General features: G+C 49.4%; 2 protein-coding genes across 5 annotated transcripts; one reads left to right on the top strand and one right to left on the bottom strand.

Annotated features, from left to right (window-relative positions):
* Positions 1-3,201: 3,201 nt before the first annotated feature.
* On the top strand, positions 3,202-22,154 carry RMND5B (required for meiotic nuclear division 5 homolog B). Of its 3 annotated transcripts, XM_032628039.1 has the most exons (11): positions 3,202-3,476; positions 3,635-3,756; positions 7,919-8,081; positions 11,313-11,458; positions 11,587-11,727; positions 14,053-14,153; positions 14,336-14,502; positions 15,462-15,627; positions 17,055-17,157; positions 17,249-17,403; positions 17,491-22,154. In XM_032628039.1, exons 3-11 carry the CDS (start codon positions 7,943-7,945, stop codon positions 17,552-17,554), a joined length of 1,182 nt encoding a protein of 393 aa, XP_032483930.1. In that variant the 5' UTR covers positions 3,202-3,476; positions 3,635-3,756; positions 7,919-7,942; the 3' UTR covers positions 17,555-22,154. The 3 variants fall into 3 exon arrangements, with proteins under 3 accessions (XP_032483930.1, XP_032483932.1, XP_032483931.1); XM_032628041.1 differs by lacking the exon at positions 7,919-8,081 and having other exon boundaries at positions 3,283-3,476; positions 17,491-18,057; XM_032628040.1 differs by lacking the exon at positions 3,635-3,756 and having other exon boundaries at positions 3,442-3,476; positions 17,491-18,057.
* Positions 18,952-22,972, bottom strand: NHP2 (NHP2 ribonucleoprotein). 2 transcript variants are annotated; one of them, XM_032628043.1, is made up of 4 exons: positions 22,676-22,972; positions 22,388-22,457; positions 19,984-20,089; positions 18,952-19,321 (listed from the first exon to the last, which is right to left on the bottom strand). In XM_032628043.1, exons 1-4 carry the CDS (start codon positions 22,833-22,835, stop codon positions 19,196-19,198), a joined length of 462 nt encoding a protein of 153 aa, XP_032483934.1. In that variant the 5' UTR covers positions 22,836-22,972; the 3' UTR covers positions 18,952-19,195. The 2 variants fall into 2 exon arrangements, with proteins under 2 accessions (XP_032483934.1, XP_032483933.1); XM_032628042.1 differs by having other exon boundaries at positions 18,956-20,089.
* Between the last annotated feature and the right edge of the window lie 667 nt (positions 22,973-23,639).

The following is a 23,639-nucleotide window of genomic DNA, read 5'->3' as shown; positions in this document are numbered from 1 at the left end:
TATGAAATCAACGTTTCCTGGTTATATTTGGAGTTGAGGCCACTCTCTGGCCCCTACCACAAAACCCCATTCCAGTAGCCCCCTTGAATAAAGTCTTCCTTACCATATTCTTTAACACGTGTCATGAGTAATTTTTTTCTTTAACAGGGGTAATCTCAGAGGAGGGGAAGTTGGGGGTATTTCCTCTGGAGTAGGGTGAGATGAAGGCATTCCAGGATGGGCCTGGATTTGGTCACGGGGAAGCGTGTGGCAGGTCTATGAGAGGATCTTGTCTGGAAAGGGGTGAAAGGAGGCAAGCTGGACAGCCTGGCAAGCTGGCACAGAAGGACTTCACCTCCTGTGACTGTGGGTGGGTCCCTCAGGCAGCCAAGGGGAAGGGCCAGAACCAGGACCGGCTTTGTGTGTGTGTGACCTGTGTAGTCACCAAGGGCCCCACACTCAGAAGGGCCTTAGACTTGGTGCAATGCTCTGCTGTCATCATCCGGAAGTTAATGATGTTTGAACAAAGGGCCTCGCATTTTCATTTTGCTTTGGGGCCTGCAAATGATATAGCTGCTCCTGGCCTGAACCAAAGCTTTGCAAGGAGTGGCAGGGGCAGGGAGAAACAGGAGACTGGTTGGGAGCCACCTGGAGGGTGGAAGGAAGAGCAGAGCCTGAGCGGCCAACTTGAACTGATGTTGAGCCCTGATGCTCCCAGGTTCTGCAGAAGGCAGGTGGTGGCTGCACTACCCGCTGTTGCCCCCCTGTCCCCCCAGCTATCAGGGGAGGTTCCTCTTTTCCTAACCTGGCCTTCCTGGACACACTCTGGGAGGCAAGGAAGGCTGTTTTTCAGGAGAGCACTTCAGGGCTTGTCCTCTCTATCAAGAACTTTTCTTCCCTCCCTCCCTCCCTCCCTTCCTTCCTTCCTTCTTTGTTATCTAGTATGCTCTTTGTGTACCGGCCTCCCTAACCCCTGCCATTCTTTTTCTTTTTTTTTTTTTTTTTTGGTGGTACGCGGGCCTCTCACTGTTGTGGCCTCTCCCGTCGCGGAGCACAGGCTCTGGACGCGCAGGCTCAGTGGCCATGGCTCATGGGCCCAGCCGCTCCGCGGCATGCGGGATCTTCCCAGACCGGGGCACGAACCCGTGTCCCCTGCATCGGCAGGCAGACTCTCAACCACTGCGCCACCAGGGAAGCCCACCCCTGCCATTTTTAAGGTATAATTTACATACAGGAAAATTCACTGCTTTGATAGTACAGAGAATTGTACAACCAGCCCTACAGAATAGCCAAGATACAAAATAGTTCCATCATCCCCCCCAAATCCCCATGTACCTCTGGAGTCAGCCATTCTACCCCACCCTCAGGCAACCAATGATCTGCTTTCTCAATAACCTTGTGTTTGTTTTTCTTTTTTGCCCTTTTTGTGAGCATTGTTTAATCCCACCACATATTAGAACATAGAACAAAGTAGTGAGTAAAACAATATGACATTTGTATAAAAATAAAACTATGCCTCAGTGGGAAGAATGAAGAGCAAGAAATAGATTTCATTTTGTAGAAAAATCTTAATATTATGGTAACGGGCTTCCAAATGAGAGGGTAATGAAGATTATTTTTTAAGCAGTTCTGGGATAACTGGACAAAAATATGGGAAAAAATAAGTCATATTTTACACCACCCCCTGCAAAATAAAATGGACATGCATTGGGGATTAAATTTTAAAAATCAAATCCTAGGAAACTAGCAAAAGTAAAAAGACTGTTACTGAGTTAGTGGAGAATAGCTAAGTTTTTCTGCTTTGAAGCAGCCACCCTCCAACAAAATAAAACAAAACAAAACCACACAATCCCAACAAGGAAAGATTGACAAAATCAGCCATGTAAGAAAACATGGTGCAACTTGAAAAGTAACGAAACCATGATGTAAGAAGAGCCACATACTGGGGGAAACAATGACAGACAGAGGTGAAGGAGCCTGAGGTATGAGCTGGGCATTCTAAGTTCTGGCAGAAGCTAGGCTTTGCTCACACCCAGTGTAGCTGAGAGGCAGGCTTCCCCAGAGGAAGTGGGGAAGCCTGGGGCGTTCGTGAAACCCTGTGAGGTCCTGCTGGCTTGGACGCAGCCTCAACCTCGGACTGTGGCCCCAGGCAAGGTTCACTCAACCCTCCGACCCCCACAACTCCCGGCTGGGCCAGGACCACCCAGGCTCACGGTGCACGGACAGGCCTCTTCGCTCCCGTGGGCTGCTGGACAGGCTGTGGAACGCCCTCTTCCTTGCGTGTTTCATCAGGTTTGAAACCGGGGTTTCCCCATTCATAAACGGAGGATATCGGCTACTTCAGACTATTTCTGCGCAGCTACTGTGTTCCAAGCACATAGTGTTGGGGCTACAGCAGCGGTGAGTACAAACTCCTGGCCCCAATGGAGCTTTTATCCTAAAAGGGAGGTGGGGGAGGGGGGGAGGTTAGGGGCAGGAAGACAGAATAAACAAATAAACGCTCAAGATAATTTAAAGTCAAATATTATAAGGAAAACAGGGCTGGATTGTGCAAGGGTGTTTTGTGGAGGTGGGGAGGAGGTATGGAGGGTTGTAGGGTAAGATGCCCTGGAATGAGACTGGCCCTGGAAGGAAGCTAAAGTCAGGGGAAAAGAGACCGAGTCTTTTTTCTTGGGCTGTTTCTAGTCCAAGTCCCTGAAGACTGAGGAGGGGGCGGGAGGCTTCTCTGCCCCTTCCCTGCAGAGCAAGGGGGCCTTGGAGGGTCGTGAACTCAGCCCTGGCCTGGGCTTGGGGTCACCATCTCCTCTCACCTCCTTCCTAACCCTTACCCTTCCTCCTTAGGGCGGTTGTGCAACCCCTGTCTCCCCTCCGTTCTGGAAGGAGAGCGACCAATTTAGGGCAGCAGGGCAGGGCCGAGTACCTCGCAGCAGAACTTAATTGCCCAGTGTGTTAATTAAGTATGGACTTAGGAGAGCAGCAGGGCTGGGGTAGAAAAAAGGGGACTTCTCTTTTAAACATCATTTGATGTTTCAAAAAGGGCATCAAGGAGCCATCGCGGGAAAGCCTAACTGTTGGACCTTACATGCATTGTGTTGTTCGGTATTGTCTTTACTTTGAATGAGGGTGGGAGGGCGCGGACCGGGGGAGGCACAGTTATTGCTGGTCCAGGGCTTCTGAGCGCGGAGCCGCCGCGCGCACCCCCGCTAGCCAGCGAGTGGGTCGCTCCGATTCCTCCCATCAGACGTGCAGAGTCGGGGCCGGGCCGGCGGCCTCGGGCTCCCGGGGGAGCCCGGGCGCAGCCCCCCGACGGTCGGAGGTGCGGTTTCCAGCTGCCGCCCTGACCCTGCGGGCGACTCCATTCGTGCGCAGGAGGGGGAGGCTCGGCCACCCCTCCGCGGAGCCGCGAGTGGGCGAATCCGGAGCCTCGGAGCAACTGTCGCAGGTTCCGGTTCCGTTGACAGCGGCGCCGGAAACGAGGGCCCGGGCTGCGGTACCAGGTGAGAGCCGGCTGGCTTCCCTGCCGGGAGGTGCGGTCACAGGGCGGAGCGCGGTGGGCGGCTGCTCGGCTACGCAGGCTCCCAGGCCCCGGGTCTTCTGTAAAGCCTCGGGACTAAGACCCCTCACCAGTCCGCCCTTGGGTTTGTTTTCTCCTCAGACGTCGGCCAGGGCCGGGAGTTGGACTCCTACATTCTCAGAGACCCTTCGGGGAGCCGCCCCTACCTGGGGAGTGGCTCGAACTCACACGTCCCGTCCTATTGCGACCCTGCCGAGCCGGAGGTAACCCGTTGCGGACGTGGGAGCCAGGCAGGGCATTCGACTAAGGTCTTTTGAAGGATTAGTAGGAGTTTGCCAGTAATATGCATGCTAATGCAGGTGAAACTCCCAGCAAGGGCTGTAGTCCAAGAAGATTGGTGGGCTTTTTCCTCCTTCCATGTTTGGTTAATGACAGAAGAATGATTTGAAACTTGAAATAAAGATGTGCAATGAAGAAAAGGAACAGGGTGATATGATAGACTAATAGGTACGGGGTGGGGCAGAGGGGGCAGCATTAGATACTGTGGTCTAGGAGAGCATCTCTGAAGAAATGCGTTTGAAACCCTAACAAGGACCCAGTCATAGGGAGATCTGAAAGAGTGTTCAGGCAGAGGGAAAAAGCCCTGAGGTAGAAATAAACTGATGTTCAAGAAATATTAAGAAAACTAGTGTGGTTGGAATATGGCCATTAAGGAAGAGAGTGGTAGGAGATGAAGTTGGAGAGGTGGTTGGGAGTTGACTCACATAGAGCCTTGTAGACCCATCTCCCATACTTATTCTGAGTATATGGAAATCTATTGGGTTTTAAGCAGAGGAGTGATGTGTCAGGTGAAGACTGGATAGAGATGGGGGGTGAAAAGATTAAGTGTTGGGTCGGTGGAGGCTGTCCAGTTCTGTGTCAGGCAAAGGGGACCTTTCTGTGATTTATACAAACTTCCCTTCTTCTCCCCTGGCCCCAGAAGGGGCCCTCTTGTGTTAGGATGTCGAAGACTGGGGACAAAACCCCTATGCATGCCTTGGTGGGGATTTCAGTATTTCACTCATGTCTCTTCCTGCCCAACTGAGACAAGTTTGAGCTCAGGGCCCCCTAGTTAGGAAATGGATGTACCCCCTGTGGACTAGGCCCTGGGCTGGGCACTGAGGGGACAGAGGATGAGATTGGACTCCAGCCCTGAGCAGCTCAGTCTAGTGCGGGGAGACAGACGTGTGAATAGGCAGTTTACTGTGCCGCAGTGCTGAGAACTCAGATGTGTGTGGTATAGGCGCCCTTGACAGAGGTTTGGTTTGTGAAGCAGAGGAGGAGGCAGGGAGATTTCATTGAGAGCTTCATGGGCTTCATGATTAAACAGCATCTTGTGTTCTCCGTGCAGAGAAGCATGGAGGGCACTCTATACACAGGAATAGCTTGGGCAAAGGAAGTGAATGTACAATTGCAAAGGGCATGTTATGTCAAACCGTGGCAGTGATGCGCAAAGGGGTGACAGGATCTGATGTGTTGTATTGGGGTGATCACCCTGGTAGATAATTTCTGTCCATGTGAGACCTTGGGGAGGAGGGCTTAGGATAGTGGAAATGAAACTCCCTGGATTAATCCTGAAGACAAACTCACACTCATCCATCCTTGTGCCTGGTGAAGATGACCGGCTGTGATTAAGGGAGAGCGGCTAACCCTGGACAGGCCGAATTGGCCTCTTGGGCTTTTCGGATGGAATACCTGCAAGCAGTTCTGTTTTCCCATCTCGTTTATTTTATAAAAAAAAAATTTATTGAGGTAATCACATTTATCAGTTCAGTGTACATTTAACTGGTCCACACAGGCCCTTTTTCTCCTTTGCATTTATTTACATATTCCCTTTTATCCCCATTTTCCCCATTCCCTCTCCCCCCACCCAACTGCAGCAAACCACTCTGATGTGTTTGGTACATATCCTTTTATTTGCGTGTGTCCTTGGTTGTATGCATATATTTTTTAAAAACATAAGTGGTATTCTGCCTGGACTTCATTTTGTTTCTTTTTTTTCCCTTCAGTACCATGTTTTGGGATCTTACTGATGTTGCTGTGGGTATATCTGGAACATGGTTTCTCAGTGCTACCCAGGTTTCCATAGGTGCATCTCCCACATTTTACTTGACTTATCACTTCCCGTAGGCCCCTGGGTTGTCTCAAACTCCCTGCCACAACACAGCACTGGGATGAAAATTCTTGTACCCATCTCCTCCCTCAGCTTTTTAATACAATTTCAAGATGCTGACTTGGGCTTCCCTTTGATAACCCTGGTATTAGTTGATGTCTGACAGGGCCATAGTGTTTGACCTTGGTGAGGTTGTAACCTTTCTTGAGCTGTGTTTATTTTCAGTAAATTGTGATTCTGGTTCCCACTCTTGGCAAACATTCTTTTGTACTGCCATCTTTCCTAGCTGATCATCTCACAGGCTCTGTGGTTACTTTCCTGTTTCTTGTCATCATTAATCATTGCTGTACACTCATTCCAACCACAAATATTGGCTGCTTTCCTTTCCTGGTGAGATGGTGGCCTGTTAAGCTGGTCCAGAGAGGACTGTGCTTCAGAGAAGGGCTCTGGAGCCTGGAGCCAGACTGCCCAGCTTCAGTTCCAGGTCCTCTACCTCCCAGCTATGTAACCTTGAGCAATTTATTTCATCTGAGTTTCATTTTCTCATCCGTAAAGTAGGTCTAATAATTGTACCTACCTCATAGTGCTTTTGTAAGAATTAAGTGAATTAATGCATGCCAAGTCATTAGAACAGCACCTGTCACATAATAAGCCCCTATAAAATATTAACTATTCATAGCAATAATTATTATTATATTATTTCCAACAGGTACCCCTGTTATATTTTGCCTGTAGTGGTTCATATTCCAGTTATAGGGTATTTCCTCAGGCAGCATGAAGAGGGGGGCATGTCTTCTAGACACCATGATTAACAAATTCTACTGTGATAGTGTCAACCATAGGAGGGAGGGCATAAATACATCTCAAGGCCCTGGGTACCATTTCTCCATTACTCATCCCCTGTCTGATAAGGAGATAATGGCTACAGGTTGGGCCAAGATGATGGGGCCAGGGCTAACAGTACTGGTGGGAATGGGAAGAGAGGCTGGTGAGACTGGGAGAATCCCGATGGTCACTTTGGACACAGAATTCTCTTTGTGACGTTACTCTGTACCCTTCTTTGAGAGAATGAACAACTGGCTAGATTTGAACGTTTGAGAGATGCATTTGACAGAGCCCTCTCACTTTAAATCCCATAGATGGAAAGATGGGGAGCGAAATCAACTCTATCACCAACATTTTAAGGATTGTCCATGTGTTCAGTGTCAAAGGCTGCTCTGAAATGGAGGGGAGCAGTGGCCCAGCGTTGAAGGGACTTAGGAATGGGACCTTAGTGGTAGGAAAGGTGGGACAAGAAAAGTCAACTTTCTTCAATGGTACCATAAGGAGGAAGAGTTTTACAACAAGAGATGTTCTAGTCTAGTGGGGGAGGCAAGCCCTCAAACAGATCGTTACCCAGTGATCAAAACTGAAATAGAAGGGTGCCAAGTGAGAGTGGAGGGAGCCAGGTGAGAGCAGGCTAGGGACAGCTGCAGAAGGAGATGACCTCTTAGCTGCCTTGGAAAGGATGGGCCAGATTCTCAAGTAGTCCAGGAAGTGAGGGGTGATGGAGAGCATACCAAGGCACGGAGCTGTGAAGGAACAAGGGAATATGAGCTGCCTGTCTGTGGGCAAGTGGCAGGGAGGCTGAGGTAGGAGTGGTGGGCAAGGCCTCTCAGGCCATTGTGGTCAGCATTTGTTCCATAGGCTGTGCTTTCAAGCATCAGCCATTCAAGGACTGCCTTCATGGCTTCTATCACTATAGTACATGGAAAACCAAGTCCACTAAGTGAAGAGGTGGCCATAATGAACATATGAAAATACATGAAACATTAGAATATGCGATGTATGTATGGATTTCTACTTAGATAGCATAGATAGTATTGCCTGCTGAGGGCTCTGCAAGGCCTGCTCTCTTTTCCGATTAAAAAAGAGATGAGGGGAATTTCCTGGTGGTCTAGTGGTTAAGACTCCGCGATTCCACTGCAGGGGTCATGGGTTCGATCCCTGGTCGGGGAGCTAAGATCCCTGCATGCTGTGGCACAGCCAAAAAAAATTAAAAAGAGAGATGAACAAGGATTCTAATGAGAAGAGTTGAAAACAGAGTAATTTTCTCACCATGATTCAGAAGACCCGTCCTCATGCCTACCTGCACCTCCAATGGGCACCCTGGCTGGAAGTGATGGAAGCTGTGTACAGATATGTTAAGCTGGGAATTTCTAAGCGTTGATATATGATATGGGAATGGTGAGGTGGGATCTGGGAGCCCTCCTCACTGTGCCCCTCTGGCCCAGGTGGGGCCTGACACAGTGGCTGCCATGGAGCAGTGTGCAAGTGTGGAGAGAGAGGTGGACAAGGTCCTGCAGAAGTTCCTGACCTATGGGCAGCACTGTGAGCAGAGCCTGGAGGAGCTGCTGCACTACGTGGGCCAGCTGCGGGCTGAGCTGGCCAGCGCAGGTGGGTGTCCCCCCACTAGAGCCCCACATCTGCCTCCCTTGGGGCCTAGGAGACCCCAAGGCTGCTTGATAATAGGGTTCTGGAAGGACGATGGTTAGGGCATTGATACATGGATCCCTAGGCCTCTTCGAAGGGGAACAATGGAAGTCTCTGAGCTATTTCAAAAAGCCCAACAAATTATTAATTTACCTGAGATTATTTTCATTTACGTTTTGTTTTCAATTTGCTTTTCTATTTTGAATCTTTAAGACACTTTAAGATAATTTCAAGTTTACAGAAAAGTCCTAAGAACAGTATAAAGAGCTCATATATACCCTTCACCAAGATTCACCAACTGCTAGTATGTTGCCATATTTGCTTTATCAGTCTTCTTGCATATTCTTACTTTAAAAACCATTAGAAAGTAAGCTGCAGATATCACACAGCTAAGCCTTTGGTGTGTATGTCCTAAGATCAAGGGCATTCTTTTACGTAAGTACAGTATAATTATTAAAATCAAGAAGTTAGACATTAATATTATGACCTAATGAATATAGCTCATATTTCAATTTGCCACTATCCAATAATTTTTGTAAAACATTTAAATTTTATTTTCCAGTCCAGGATCCAATCCAAGATCAAGCATTGCACGTAGTTTCTTGTGTCTAATCTTTAGTTTTTTAAGTCTGGGACATTTCCTCCACCTGCCTTTGCCTTTCATGACATTGACATTTTGGAAACATTAAAGCCAGTGATTTTGCAGAACGTCTCTCGATTTGGATTTGTTTGCTATTTCCTTATTATTTTTTTGCATTTTGGGCAAGAGTACTTCAGAACTGATGTGTTTCTCAGTGCATCACATCAGGAGGCACAAGGTATCAGCTTGTTCCATTATGGGTGATGTTAACTTTGATCAAGATCTTTGGTTAAGATGGTGTCTGCCAGGTTCCTACACCCTAAGGTTAATATTTCTTTCTTTAGAGTTAATCAATAAGTAATTTGTGGGGAGGTACTTTGAGACTATATAAATTTCCTGTGCTTTATCAGACTCTGCCCACTGGTTTTAGCATTCATTGATGATTCTTGCGTGAACCAATCATTACAAAGTTAGTTGCAACATGGGTGATTTTTCCTGGTCTATCATTCCCTATACACTTATTAGTTGGCATTTAACTATAAGAAAGGAGCTTTCCCTTCCTTCTTTCTTCCTTCCTTCCCCCTTTCCTTCTTTCCTTCCTTCCTTCCAAGTTCATACCCATAAATTCTTATATTATTCAATGGGTTATAATCCATTACCGTTATTATTTATTTTGATGATCAAATTGTCTTAGATTTGACCAGAGGTAACCCCTAGTTCCTATGTCCTTTTTTTTTGATTGAGCTATAATTCACATTAAAATTCACCCTTTTAAAGTGTACAATTTAGTGGGTTTTTAGTATATTTCCAGAATTGTACAGTCTTTACCACTATCCAACTACAGAACATTTTCATCTCTCTAAAAAGAATCCCCCACCCATTAATAATCACTCCATTTCTCCTTCTCCCCCAGCCCCTGGCAACCACTAATCTACTTTCTCTCTATGGACTTACCTATTCTGGACAGTTCATATAAATGGAATCATATAATACGTGGCCTTTTATATTCTTTCACTTAGCGTGTTTTCAAGGTTCATCCCTATTGTACCATGTACTTCATTCTTTTTTTATGTGCTGGGTCATATGGTAACTCTCTGTTCAACTTTTTTTTTTTTTTTTTTTTTTGGCGGTACGCGGGCCTCTCACTGCTGTGGCCTCTCCCATTGCGGAGCACAGGCTCCAGACGCGCAGGCCCAGCAGCCACGGCTCACGGGCCCAGCCACTCCGCAGCACGTGGGATCCTCCCGGATGGGGGCACGAACCCGTGTCCCCTGCATCGGCAGGCAGACTCTCAACCACTGCGCCACCAGGGAAGCCCTCTGTTCAACTTTTTGAAGAAAATGTTGGCACACTGTTTTGTGTGCACACTGTTTGGCACACTGTTTTCCAAAGTACCTGCAACATTTTATATTCCCACCAGCAATGTATGAGGGTTCCAATTTCCTCACATCCTCACCAACACTTATTATCACCTGTCTTTTTGGTTATAGCCATCCTAGTAGGAGTAGGCCCAGCCACCACCTCCTGTTTGTATTTGTCAGGACTCATTCAGTTACAGGTGACAGAAACCTAGTTCAGACTAGCTTAAACAAACAAAGGGGGTATGGTTGCTGCATTTATAGATTCAGGTAACTGAAAGGTCCAGCCCAGTTGGATCTAAGTGCTCATGTGATACCTTCAATCTACACTGGCTTCATTCTCAGAGTAGTGCTCCCCTGAGGTGGCCATGGTGCTCCAGCAACTCCAGTTCACTTTTGTTTGTTTAGCAACCTGGCAGAATGCTTCTCTCTTCCAGGGCTTCTGGTCTCGGAGCTTGAGACACTCCCTGGCCCTATTGGGTCACTTTCCCTTCCCTGGGTTGTGTTTTCTTCCCTGAACCGAGGTGCTGCCATCTAAAGAAGGGACATAGATGATGGGCTGGAGGAAGGGACCCGTGCCCTGTCTGCCCTCTCTATTCTGAGCCCCACGTGCTCTTGGTAGTTCGTGTGGCTCATCCAGCCATGGGGGGTGGAAACCGCTGTAAACCTGGCATCCTGAGCCAGAAATGTCCTTGTGCTTCCCTGGAGGACCCTGGCCTGCCTGGTGTCCTCTGGGTTAATTAGAGGCATTAACATGGGGACAATACTTTATGGTTCAAAGCCTTCCCCCAGGGTATCTCCCTCAAGATAATAAGGAGCCATCTGGGTGGTGGTGAGGAGCCTGGGCTTCAGATCACTGCTGTGACATCTGGCAAGTTACTGCCTCAGCTTCCTCAGCTGTAGAACAAGATACTAACAGTGCCCACTGCATAGAATGGTGGTGAGGATTAAATGAGCTAAAACCAAATACTTGCCCACAGTAAGTGCCAAATCATCTTCATTTCACAGCAACCTACAAGGCCAGTGCTATCACCCCCATTTTGCAGATGAGGAAATGAAGACTCTGAGAGATGAACCGGCTTGTCCCACTTGACCAATTCCAAGTCATGTAGTTAAAAAGTGGCAGGACCTGTAGTAGAAGCTTTCACTTTGGAGTTCAGGGCTGCTTCCCGGCCTCCATGCTGGCATTTAGAATAAGGAGGCAGGGGCAAGGTCTTCTCCTCTGTGTCCTGACTCATTGCCAGTGTTTCTCTGCAGCCCTCCAGGGAACCCCTCTCTCAGCCACCCTCTCCCTGGTGATGTCTCAGTGCTGCCGGAAGATAAAAGACACCGTGCAGAAGCTGGCTTCAGACCACAAGGACATTCACAGCAGTGTCTCCCGAGTGGGCAAAGCCATTGACAGGGTGAGCATGTGGGTGGCCCCGGACTGGGGGCGGGAACACCTGCTGCTGGTGTGTAGCAGGGCTTCTCAGGAAGCCAGTGTGAGAAGTGAGACCCTGAGTCACAGGGCCCTGTCTCTTATCCTCGTCAGAACTTTGACTCTGAGATTTGCGGTGTAGTCTCCGACGCAGTGTGGGACTCTCGGGAGAAGCAGCAGCAGATCCTGCAGATGGCCATCTTGGAGCACCTGTACCAGCAGGGCATGCTCAGTGTTGCTGAGGAGCTGTGCCAGGTAACGAGCCCGCTGGGAAGGCACTGGTACCTTCCTGTTCTGCTTTCTACTTGGTAGTTTTCTTTATATTAGGACCCCGTTATTATTTTTTTCTTGTATCCAGACAGGTCGGCTTATTTACATGACTCAAATATGTATGTCATCAGCTCTGATTGTCTGATAGGGATACCTCTTCCCAGAGACCTGTTTCCAGTGGACAGTTGGCCTGGCAGGGCATCCTCCCCTCTGGACTGCACATGGGAAGTCCAATGTTTCTTCTAAGATCGCCCCTTAACTTTGCTTCCATTGTAGACCAGCTCCTTTCTGTTGATGCATTCTTTCCTTAAATGGGTTAATAGCTATTTTAAAAATTGTATTTAATTTATTAAAACTAAAAAAAAACAAAAACAGTTCACCCATTTCTCCCACACCCTACCCTGCACCTCTGGTAACCACCAATCTGTTCTCTGTATTTATGAGCTTGGTTTTCTTAAAAAAAACTTTTTTAGATTCCACATATGAGTTCATATGGTATTTGTCTTTCTCTGTCTGACATATTTCATTTAGTATAATGGTCCATCCATGTTACCACAAAGGATAGGATTTTCCTACTTTTTTAATGGCTGAATAATATTTCATTACACACACACACACACACACACACACACACACACCATCTTCTTTATCCATTCATCCATTGATGGGCACTTACGTTGTTTCCTTATCTTGGCTATTGTAAATAATCCTGTGATGAATATGGGGGTGCAGATATCTTTTCAAGTTAGTGTTTTTATTTTCTTTGGATAAGTACCCAGAAGTGGAATTGCTGGATCATATGGTAGCTCTATTTTTAATCTTTTGAGCCATACTGTTATCCATAGTGGCTGCACCAATCTACATTCCCACCAAAGGTGCACGAAGTTTCCTTTTTCTCCACATCCTTGCCAACACTTGTTATTTCTTATCTTTTTGATAATAACCATTCTAACAAGTGCAAGGTGATGGCTCACTGTGATGTTGATTTGCATTGCTCTGCCCTGATGATTGAGGTAGAGAATCTTTTCATGTGCCTGTTGGTCATTTTGATGTCTCCTTTGGAAAAATGTCTATTCAGATCTTCTCTCCATTTTTTAAGGGTTTTTTTTTTTGCTATTGAGTTATATGAGTTTTTATATATTTTGGATATTAGTCCCTTATCAGATACACAATTTGCAAATATTTTCTCCCGTTTGGTAGGTTGCCTTTTCATTTTGTTGATGGTTTCCTTTGCTGTGCAGAAGCTTTTAATTTAGTTTGATGTAGTCCTGCTTTTTATTTTTTGCTTTTGTTGCTTCTTTAAATAAATTTTAGAAATCAGTGCCCCTGATATAAAAAGAGAGTAGCTATAAAAATATATACAATGGGGCTTCCCTGGTGGTGCAGTGGTTGAGGGTCCGCCTGCCGATGTAGGGGATGCGGGTTTGTGCCCGGTCCGGGAAGATCCCACATGCCGCAGAGCGGCTGGGCCCGTGCTTCCCTGGTGGCGCAGTGGTTAAGAATCCGCCTGCCAGTGCAGGGGACATGGGTTCAAGCCCTGGTCCGGGAAGATCCCACATGCTGCGGAGCAACTAAGCCCGTGCGCCACAACTACTGAGCCTGTGCTCTAGAGTCCGTGAGGCACAACTACTGAGCCTGCATGCCACAACTACTGAAGCTCGCGCACCTAGAGCCTCTGCTCTGCAAAAAGAGAAGCGGCAATGAGAAGCCCGCGCACCACAACCAAGAGTAGCCCCTGCTCGCCTCAAGTAGAGAAAAGCCCGCGTGCAGCAACAGACCCAACGCAGCCACAAATAAAATAAATAAAATAAAATTTAAAATATAAAAAATATATGTATACAATGAAAAGTGAAGTTATTAATTTCTAGGTAGAGTTGGTTGCCAGCCAGAGGTCTGAGTGCCTGGTAATCCCTTTCTTAAAAAGGAAGATTAGTAAAATGACGAAGTAGCACTTGTTAGGTGTTAAAGACACACTTAGAAGTGAAAATAAAGGATACTTTCCCTTAATGTAATTAGGGGGATTGAAAAGGAATAATTTCCTCTCCATGCTACTCAGTGTGGGTCTCCAGTACCCCAGCAGGTGGGGTGGGGTTTGCAGTCTGCTCTCTGGGAGGCCAGCATGTAGCACTCAGCCTCCCAGAACTGAACTGGGAATAAGAGGGGTCCAGGTGCCTGGCAAGAGACCATGGCTCCTCATGTAAAACCTGGCCCTCTCTAGCTCGTCTTTGGTGGATGAGGTTTTATTAGGTGTAGAGCAGAGAATTTTGGAAACGCTGTCCTCCAGTGGTGAATTGTTCTCTCTCCCTCTAGGAATCAACACTGAATGTGGATTTGGATTTCAAGCAGCCTTTCCTGGAGTTGAATCGAATCCTGGAAGCTCTGCATGAACAAGACCTGGGGCCAGCATTGGAGTATGTTGGCCCTTGGGTGGGCCCGTGGGGGACAGGGCTTGTCTGTGCTCTTCACCTCACTCAGCATACTTGACACGTCTCCAGCTCTGTCTCACGGGCCTCACTTAGGCTCTTGGAGGCTTTTCCAGGGCCCCTTCTCTCGCCCCACCAGCTCCACACTCAGCTGGCCCCTTTCTTCCCAGATGGGCCGTCTCCCACAGGCAGCGTCTGCTCGAGCTCAACAGCTCCCTGGAGTTCAAGCTGCACCGACTGCACTTCATCCGCCTCCTGGCAGGTGGTCCTGAGAAGCAGCTGGAGGCCCTCAGCTACGCCCGGCACTTCCAGCCCTTTGCTCGGCTTCACCAGCGGGGTATGTGCCCCGAGTTCCAGGGTGGGCAGTGCTGGGCTCTGGCGGACATCACGTCCGGGATTGCCCATCCCTGCCCCACGTGGGGCTGCATGTTACCGGAACCCTTCCCCAGCTGTTGCCCAGGTGAACTACAAACTCAAGGCCCTTCCTCACCGCCTCTGCCATACCCTCCTAGCTTCATCTCACACCACCTCTGGTCCCCAGCCACGTGCCACACCCCCACCCAGAGCTCACCAGGCCTGCCCACGACACGCGTGCCCTCATGCTGCTCTGCCTCACAGTAGGAATTCCAAACCTCAGTTGTTTGAGCCTCACCTTCCAGATGTTCACAATTAGTAACCACCCGACTACTAGTAACTTTTTTCTTTAGCTCCCCTCACATTTATTACTTCACATTTTATTTAGAGATAAACAACATGAAAACCCAGCAATGTTATGAAATCTTAGCTAGATACTGCTGCCTCCTGAAAGCTTTTTAAAAAGGGAGATTAGGGAATTCCCTTGGAGTCCAGTGGTTAGGACTTCACACTTTCATTGCATGGGGCATGGGTTTGATCCCTGGTCAGGGAACTAAGATCCCTCATGCCGCAAGGTGTGGCCAAAAAAAAAAAAAGGCGGGGGGTGGGGGGATTAGCTAGTGTTGGAGAATAGAGACATGAGCGCTGGCCTGAGCTCGCTCCTTGATGCAGCTGAAAGGATGGGAAGGAAACTGAAACCCCTCCCTACCTCATGCTGTGGGGTCATGATTGCCACAGAAGCAGGCCTGAGACCCCACTTCCTCACTGGATTATAGGGAAAACTGGTTTTGCCAGAGGGCATTTTAACCCCCATTTTGTCAGGTCTCGGGCCTGGCAGCCATGGGGCTCATACTGCCTCTGCAGCCCTGCCACCACAGGGCTGGACGCGGAACCCTGGGAAAAGGCTGCCTCCTTGTACCCTGATTCCCCCTTGCCTTGTAGAGATCCAGGTGATGATGGGCAGTCTGGTATACCTGCGGCTGGGCTTGGAGAAGTCACCCTACTGCCACCTCCTGGACAACAGCCATTGGGCCGAGATCTGTGAGACCTTTACGCGCGATGCTTGTTCCCTGTTGGGCCTTTCTGTGGAGTCACCCCTCAGCGTCAGGTACAGCCAGCCCTGTAGGGGCAGCACAAGTGGGAGGGTTGAGGGAAACCCAATTTGCCAAGGCCCTGCCTGCCACGTCCAGGGATGCTGCTTGGTGCCTTCACAGACCTAAACTGGCTGTCTTAGTCATTCTTCCAGATAGGAATTACCTTTCTTTCTACAGTTGGAGAAACAGATTTAGAAAGAGTTGTGGCCTGGGATCACCATAAGGTCAATGGCAGGGTCAAGGTTCCCATTTTTTTTTTTTTTTTTTTTTTGTGGTACGTGGGTCTCTCACTGCTGTGACCTCTCCCGTTGCGGAGCACAGGCTCCGGACGCGCAGGCTCAGCGGCCATGGCTCATGGGCCCAGCCGCTCCGTGGCATGTGGGATCCTCCCAGATCCGGGCACGAACCCGTGTCCCCTGCATCGGCAGGCGGACTCCCAACCACTGCGCCACCAGGGAAGCCCAAGGTTCCCATTTTATAAGGTCTCTTGAATGAGGTCTGTGTCTCCTGCACCTCACCCCTGGATTATCACAAGACCCTCTGACAGCCTGGCCTTCTTGCCACCTCATCTCTCAAACACGACTTCCCTTCAGGGAGACTTGAGTGGCTGAGTCACATGTGCTGAGAGCTTTCACTCAGAAGACTCCTTTATAGTTAATATTCTTCTCATGGCTTCACAACGAACCAAGGAGTTAGAGGTACTGTTATCCTCATTTTACATGAGAAAACAGGCTCCTAGGGCCTCACAGGGACTAAAGGTCACCTGGACCTGACCCCACCACATACCGCACCACAGTGGTGTATTTTATTTAGGCTGGCTGTGGAATCTCACGCCTTGCCCCACTGTGATAGGCTCCACCCTCCAATTCGTTACCACAGACTCTGGTTATAGAACAGTCTTTCCCAGTGGGAACACCGGTGCCTTAGGATGGTTCTGTTGCGCACAACTGCCCTGCGTGTTGTAGGTGTTTGGTACCCAAGGCTCCAGCCAGTCGGCTCCCCACCCACCGCCCAATCCTTGTGAGGACTGAATCTGCTTTTTCCCGTATCTAAGTGCCCTGGTTGACTGCAGTTACAGAGGTGCACTGTGACAACGGAATGGGGTAGACAGGCAGGTTGGGGCCCTTCCAAACATCATTGTCCCTGTCACACCAAGGACTTATCAGTGCTTGGGATGAACAGATTATCTGTCCCCTGGATTTTCCTTTTGTGTTTATTATAGATTCTCAAATTTGGGGTGCATTAGAATGACTTTTTAGAGTTGGACGCATGACTACATATGTGGCTTTATGCGTTACCTGAGAGATTTTTAAGTACCGGTTTGATCAAGTGCCACTTTGAAACCTTGTCCCAAGTCACATTCCAACAATGTGCTGGTCCTTCTGTCTGTCTGCTGGGTTCTTGGTCAGGGTCACTCCAGCCCCTGCTCTTTGTTCTGCAGCTTTGCCTCTGGCTGTGTGGCGCTGCCAGTGCTGATGAACATTAAAGCTGTGATCGAGCAGAGGCAGTGCACCGGGGTCTGGAGTCACAAGGATGAGTTACCGGTGAGGCCTGGCAGGGGGAGGTACAGCAGGAGGCGCTGGGGAGGACAGCCGCCACGGGAAGTGGGACTCACACCTCTGCTGGCCTCCCCAGATTGAGATCGAACTAGGTATGAAGTGCTGGTACCACTCAGTGTTCGCGTGCCCCATCCTCCGCCAGCAGACGTCGGATTCCAACCCTCCCATCAAGCTCATTTGTGGCCATGTCATCTCCCGAGATGCACTCAACAAGCTCATTAACGGTGGAAAGTAAGTTCCATGTGCTCTGCTCCACCTTGGCTTTATCCTTCTGCTGGCTGGCCCCCTGAGACATTCTTGGTTCTCCTCCCTTTGTAGGCTGAAGTGTCCCTACTGTCCCATGGAGCAGAACCCAGCAGATGGGAAACGCATCATATTCTGATTCCTGCCTGGGAGGAACTTTGCTGAAAGAGGTTTTTCACCCATGAGCCTTGGTCTGTCTCTGTGGGGGTGGTTGGCTTCTGTGGACTGTGGTTCATTTCAGAGCAACTGGCTGAGGAGTGCCACCACAGGCAGGGGCTGGAGTGGCCCTGTGGCAGAGACCAAGGAGGGAGATGAAGCAGCCTACATCCGGCAGCTGGCTCCTTGGCTCTGAGGGCAGGGAGACTCTGGCCTCTGTACTCCTGCTCTGTCTCCCCTTCATTATATTTGCTGTTGACTTAGTAGCAACTGACAGAGAAGCAAAGGACTTGGCGGGCACAGCAGATGTCCTCCATCCTGCCCTCAGCCAGGTCTCTTACTGCCACACCAAGGCTTGTGTCCATTCCTCCCACTGTACAGCCTCACAACTGTATGCATCAATTTCCCACTGTAAATAGTCTGGGATAGAACTGAATGCCGTTGTTTTATAACTTTGAGCAAATATATTCACAGGCCTTCTCCTTACTTTGCCCACCTTTAGCTTCACTGGCAAAGAATTACCACGTGCCCACTGCGCACAGGTACTGGGCATGGCCTAACTATTGCTGCTGGTTGGGAGCATGGCAGCCACAGAGCCCAGTCGAAAGAACCCAACCTGCATCTGATTGGGAGAAAAAGCTAGGAGATGGCAGACCCCGGGCAAGGTGCTTTTACATATACACATATAAAATCGTATTACCTCCTTATTAGAGATGAGTGTGAAGGGATGTAGGAAGATGAAATGACTTGCCCAAAAAGGCTCACAGCTTATCCAGAAGAGAGCTTGGAGTTTAAACCAGATCCAACCCTCAAGCCCAAGGTCCTTCCAGTTTATTCCGGGGTGCCTGAAGCTTGGCTGCTGTGTGTACTGGGTCCTGTGCTGGGCCTTTGAAAACAGGAAGGCACCATAAGTCTAAAATGTTTGAAGGGATTAGGTTATGGGGCCATTATGCCAAGCAGGAGAGATGGCCTGGGGTTCTGCAATTAACTTCATATACCTATTTAAAATTTACTGTGTGGGTGGGTACATTGCTTCTGTCAGCTTCCCAGTGGCATTTAAGTCTCTTGGGGAAAAAGAAAAGAGGAATGGGGGTGTCCCCGACATAGGAGCTACAGGCTTAGGTGAAGTGGGGCCTGGGCTCAGCTGGCTCGCCCTGCAGCTCCCAGCTACTCTGGAAGCGGGAGTGGAAAGCTCAGGGTGGGCACTAGGGTCCGTTCTCAGCTTGAGTCTAGCACTGGCTCTGGTGGCCAAGCACTAGCACTGAACATTCTTGAAGTCCTCGGGTCCTCTGAGGAGAAAGGCTGCTTCTGCTCTTTCCTCCCCACCAACTCTTCAGCCCCACCAGTAGCTGCTGCTTAAAAAAACACCCACAGACTCAGCACATTTTAGTTTTAGCATTTACTTCTCCCACGTCATCTTCATTGAAGCTCAACAGAAAATAGCACTGATGGAGAAGATGCTGGCTTTGCTGCCGTGAAGTAGCTGTTGGAGCCACCTGGGAAGAACACGTGCCTCAGGGTACCACAGAGATGCCATGAATGTGGGCAGCAGGATGGCTGCCAGCTGGTGCGCTGCCAATGCAACAGCTTCTGGAGCAGGTGCCCAGGTTGCTGCCTAAGTCCTTCACATGGGCGGGGGCAGGGCCTGTACCTCCTCCAGGCACTCATCATAGGCCTCCTGGTATTCCTCATGGGGCTTGACCATTATCACACAGGTGGGGCGCTTAGAGCCGGCGGCTGCACCCAGGTCCTGCAGAGAAGGAAATAGAAGGGCTGTTTGGAAAGAAGGCCGCACAACCTGTATACCAGGGAGTCACAAACTGATGATCCACCAGCCTAATCCAGCCCACAGACTAGTGCTAGTGTCAATGTTAAGACATGTGCTAGTCAGTCAATGTTAACATTTTGACACCATTTAAACTCAGCAAACTTTCGAGTTGTGGTCCAGCAACACTGGGCCTACAGTTTCACATGGCAACTGTGAAAGGGCTCCAGCCCAGCAGGGGCTGTCCCCTTGGGCAGTGCCTATGCTTTCCAGGTTCCTGCCATCCCCCACTCCCTGGACCCCAGACCTGGCCTCTGCTGTGTAAGGGTAAGGACAGCTTCAGGTCCCTAGAACATCCCCTCTGAAACTGTACCCACCTAATAGGACTTACATATCCAAGTTCACCTTCTGTTTCATTCCCATAGTCCATGGAGAAGGGGATTCCCATTTTACAAGAAAGAAATGGAAGTGCAGAGAGGTAACTTACGTGCAGTCCCTCGTCTAGGAAGCAGCAGAGCCAAGAATCCATCCAGGCGTGTCTTAACTCCAAAGCTCATGCTCCTTCCCACTATGGCCTGCTGCCACATACCTGATCCCAGACACCCTCCCTCCTGTGCTGACCAAGATCGGGCACACGTGCTCCTTACCGTCTTAGAGGGGATATAGACGTACGGCAAATTCCGATCTTCACACATAACTGGGAGATGGCAGTATACCTCAATGGGTAATGTGTCTCCTGCCAAAACCATGATCCTGAAATAAGAGAAACCACTGTCATTTCCAGCTTGCTTGTTCCCTCTTTCAGTCGTAAGTGTTGCCTCTGAGCTGGGCCTTGGGGGTACAGAGATGGGTAAAATGCCCCATGACCTCAAAGAGTCCAATTATTAATGTGTGTCTCCCAACCTTTAGAAATTCATGCAGGTTGGTTTGGTGAGTGCCATTCCTCTGGGGAGGTAATCTCTATTGCTTGGCAACAAGTAAATGCCACCAAGTGTGACAAAGCATATCGTGCTGGGACAGATGAGGTATGAGAGAGATGCCAAGGAGTAAGAGCTCAGCTCTCCTTGGAAGATCAAAAAATGAATCAGGAAATGATACTTGAGAGGAAAGCTGAATGATGAACATGTCAGGCAGCCCGTGGAGGGGCTGGAGACAGGGAAAGCATTTAAGGTCAAGAGAATCAGAAGGATACCAGATACACAGGGGCTGGCTATCGCTGGGGAGCCAGGGATGGCTTTGGAGTCCAGGATGGGGATGGGGCAGACAAGACGGCTAGAAAAACTAGTCACATTTAAGGGCCTTGAGTGCTTCCAGGATCATTCCCAAGAGTGACAGGGAACCAGATCCAATGAAAGCTTGCCAGAGAATCCCCAGCTAGGGCTCTTAGCTGGCAAAGTGTTGGGGTTCTGGGACAAGGGCCTCAGCAGCCCTGATGACACAGAGGGAAGAGTCTGTTCCCGTGGGGAGTGAGAGGAAAACACAAGGAAAAAGCTCTTGGTTCAAAGCACTGCATCCACACTCCTAGTTTTCCTTTTGCCTCATATACTCTCCTCCTCTGCAGGCTCCTCTTCCTTTGAGTAGCCTTTATTTTATTTTATTGGCCGTGCCGCACGGCTTGAGGGATCTTAGTTCCCCAACCAGGGATCGAACCCTGGGCCCCCTGCAGTGGAAGCATGGAGTCCTAACTGCTGGACCGCCAGGGAATTCCTCAGTAGCCTTTAAATGCTGCTGTTCCCACAGCCTGGTCCTTGGCTGCCCTGTCAGTACTTTCTCCCCAGCTGACCCCATCCATAACCAAGGCTTCAAGCACCAACTATGTGTTGACAACTCCCAAATCTATTCTCTCCAGCCTGATCCTCTCCCAAACTGCAAACCCTTATAGCCACTTGCCTGTTTGACATTTCTGCTAGGGAGACGGTTCATATGTCTAAAAGGCACCTCAGAAACTTGTCTAAAACCAAACTCATGATCTTCCCATACAAACCCGGCTCCCTCCACTATTCACTATTTCAGTGAGTGTGCCCTCTGTCCATTCGCCTGGAATCCACACCTCTTCACTCCGTATCGGAAAGTCCTCTCATCCATCCACTTTAATTCATTCCATCTCGCCATCACTAACCCAATCAAAAATTGCCCTCGCCTCTTCTATGCCACAGTAGCCTCCTATCTCAATTTCCCCATCTATTCTTCCACCTCTGATCCTTTCCAAAGTTGCCAGAAAAATCTTAAGGTGTAAACATAATTATGTCACTCTCTGGCTTTAACCCTCAGTGGCCTCCAAAGCTCTGAGTACAAAAACTAAACTTACCATGGCTTACAAAAACCCCATGCGACGTTAGCACTTCTGTCCACTACTACCCTCTCCTGCCCTGAAATCCACTTTCTTCTGGCAGAATGTCTCCCCTCCCCCGCCAGCCCACAAACTAATTCCTATATCTTCAGACCTCAGCTACCCCACCTAGGTCAGACTCCATAGAGCATCAAATCCCCCCAGCATTATTTATCTCTGGAGCACCTACAATGTACCAGACACTTCTGAAAGTAAAGCAGTGAGAGGCTTTTTCCTATTCTCAAAGAGCCTACTTTCTGGCCCTAGTGGGAGATACAGGGAATAAAAATGCAAATAAATTTCAGGTTCTGATAAATGCCAGAAAGAAAAGATGTAGGATAATGAAGTCATTCTCACTGCACCCTGTACTTTTCCTTTATGGTTACCTATGACTCTTGTAATTTTGTGTGTATTTGATTACTGTCATTGTCTCGCCATAGTATAGTGCCTGAAAAAGAGGAGTGAGTAAATAGTCGCTGAATGAATGAAGCTGGGATCTACCCTAAGTGAGCTGGCTTATACGATTCGCTTCCCCTGGAATTCACTTTCCCCATGTTGTCCCTTTGCGCTCGTGTAAGTGATGTATCAGCATTTGTACGGAAGGGAATTTACCTTCTGCACATGAGGGGGAGTCATAGCTCTTTTACCGACTACCTACTAAGTAGCAGGGATACCTTCGTCATCGTTTAGAAATGCAAAATCTGGCGGGAGGGGGTTCTTACCCTTTCTCGCCTTTGTTGATAAATTTCTGAACTTCCTTCACCCCGCGCCGAATCTGCTTCTGCTTTACGGCTGCAACGACAGAAGAATCGGTCGAGGGGACCTCCGCCCGCCACCCGCGCCCTGTCCCGACTCACCCCGGCGTCCACCCGTACCTTTTTTTTTTTCTTTTTTTTTTTGAAGACGCCACGCGGCTTGCGTAACTTCCCCACCTAGGGGTCGAACCCATGCCCCCTCCACTGGAAGCGCAGAGTCTTAACCATTGGACCACCAGGAAAGTCCCGCCGCACCTTTCTTGATGCATTTGTAGAGCTTCCGCGTGAGGCGGCGAGAAGCCAGAGGCTGGGCGATGGGGTTCAGATTCACCAGCAGCTCATGGTAAGTGCGCTCTCCGCAGCACGCGTCCGCCTGAGCCTCCGGCCCGTCTGGATCTGCCTTTATTTTGGTCATGGCAGCGACCGCGGCAACCGAGTGCCCAAAGTACTAATCCACGCGGCCGGCGCTTCAGGAATCACTTCCGGGTCATGCCGCTCTGCGGGAAGCAGGCAGTACACCATAACCAATTAGGAACTCAGGTCTCCGACTCTGACCAATTCTTGACGCTCAGCTTCTTAAATATACAGCACGGAGGGGCGGGGTCTCGGCCGTAGGGGCGGGGCCACTCCCATGACTGGGGCGGGGCGGGGCGGGGCGGAGTGGATTAGGGCCGGAATCAGAGGGTTCAGGAGGCAAGGGGCGGAGCCCTGAGGGATTCGGGGCCTGGAGGAGGTGAGGAGGCATTGGGACCGAGGCTTGGGCTCTTCTGAGCGTTCGGCGTCACAGAATAGGCGGCGGGAGGAAGAGGAGGAGGAGGAGGCTGTACCTGTAGGGTCATGACCACATTTAAGGCGACAGGATCCTTGCCTAAAGCTGCCTAGTCCGGTCAGGTCCCGGGTCCTGAACTGGTCCCGGCTGGTGTAACCTAGGTGCCAAGGTTAAGGTAAAGCCTGACACTGCTAACGATTCCTTCGTTCCAGCACGATTTTTCACACTCTGCTTTCTCTTTCCTGGCAAGGGATGGACCCACTCACTCACTAATTGCCTCGGTCTAGACCGCTGTTCCCCAGAGAGCCGGTGGCTCGCTCCCACCCTTCCCGCAGGAATCTGCTCAGATGTTTACCACGGGAGAGGTTCTCCTGACCAAAATATCTAAAATTGCAGTTCCCGCCGACCTCCCAACGGTATCCCCTAACCCTCTGTTTTCCTTGTAGTTCC

Source organism: Phocoena sinus, chromosome 3 (assembly GCF_008692025.1).
Source record: "Phocoena sinus isolate mPhoSin1 chromosome 3, mPhoSin1.pri, whole genome shotgun sequence".
NCBI classification, from domain to species: domain Eukaryota; kingdom Metazoa; phylum Chordata; class Mammalia; order Artiodactyla; family Phocoenidae; genus Phocoena; species Phocoena sinus.
This window is presented reverse-complemented; position numbering and strand designations above follow the sequence as displayed.

What these genes read in the sequence shown, in the direction of transcription:
- RMND5B (XM_032628039.1), top strand. Translation starts at nt 7,943, where the DNA reads ATGGAGCAGTGTGCAAGTGTGGAGAGAGAGGTGGACAAGGTCCTGCAG. An exon ending in GGCTGAGCTGGCCAGCGCAG is followed by an intron (nt 8,082 to 11,312) that starts GTGGGTGTCCCC and finishes GTTTCTCTGCAG; the next exon opens with CCCTCCAGGGAACCCCTCTC. An exon ending in TTGCTGAGGAGCTGTGCCAG is followed by an intron (nt 11,728 to 14,052) that starts GTAACGAGCCCG and finishes CTCTCCCTCTAG; the next exon opens with GAATCAACACTGAATGTGGA.
- NHP2 (XM_032628042.1), bottom strand. Translation starts at nt 22,835, where the DNA reads ATGACCAAAATAAAGGCAGATCCAGACGGGCCGGAGGCTCAGGCGGAC. An exon ending in CTACAAATGCATCAAGAAAG is followed by an intron (nt 22,458 to 22,675) that starts GTGCGGCGGGAC and finishes CTGTCGTTGCAG; the next exon opens with CCGTAAAGCAGAAGCAGATT. An exon ending in ATCAACAAAGGCGAGAAAGG is followed by an intron (nt 20,090 to 22,387) that starts GTAAGAACCCCC and finishes CTCTTATTTCAG; the next exon opens with GATCATGGTTTTGGCAGGAG.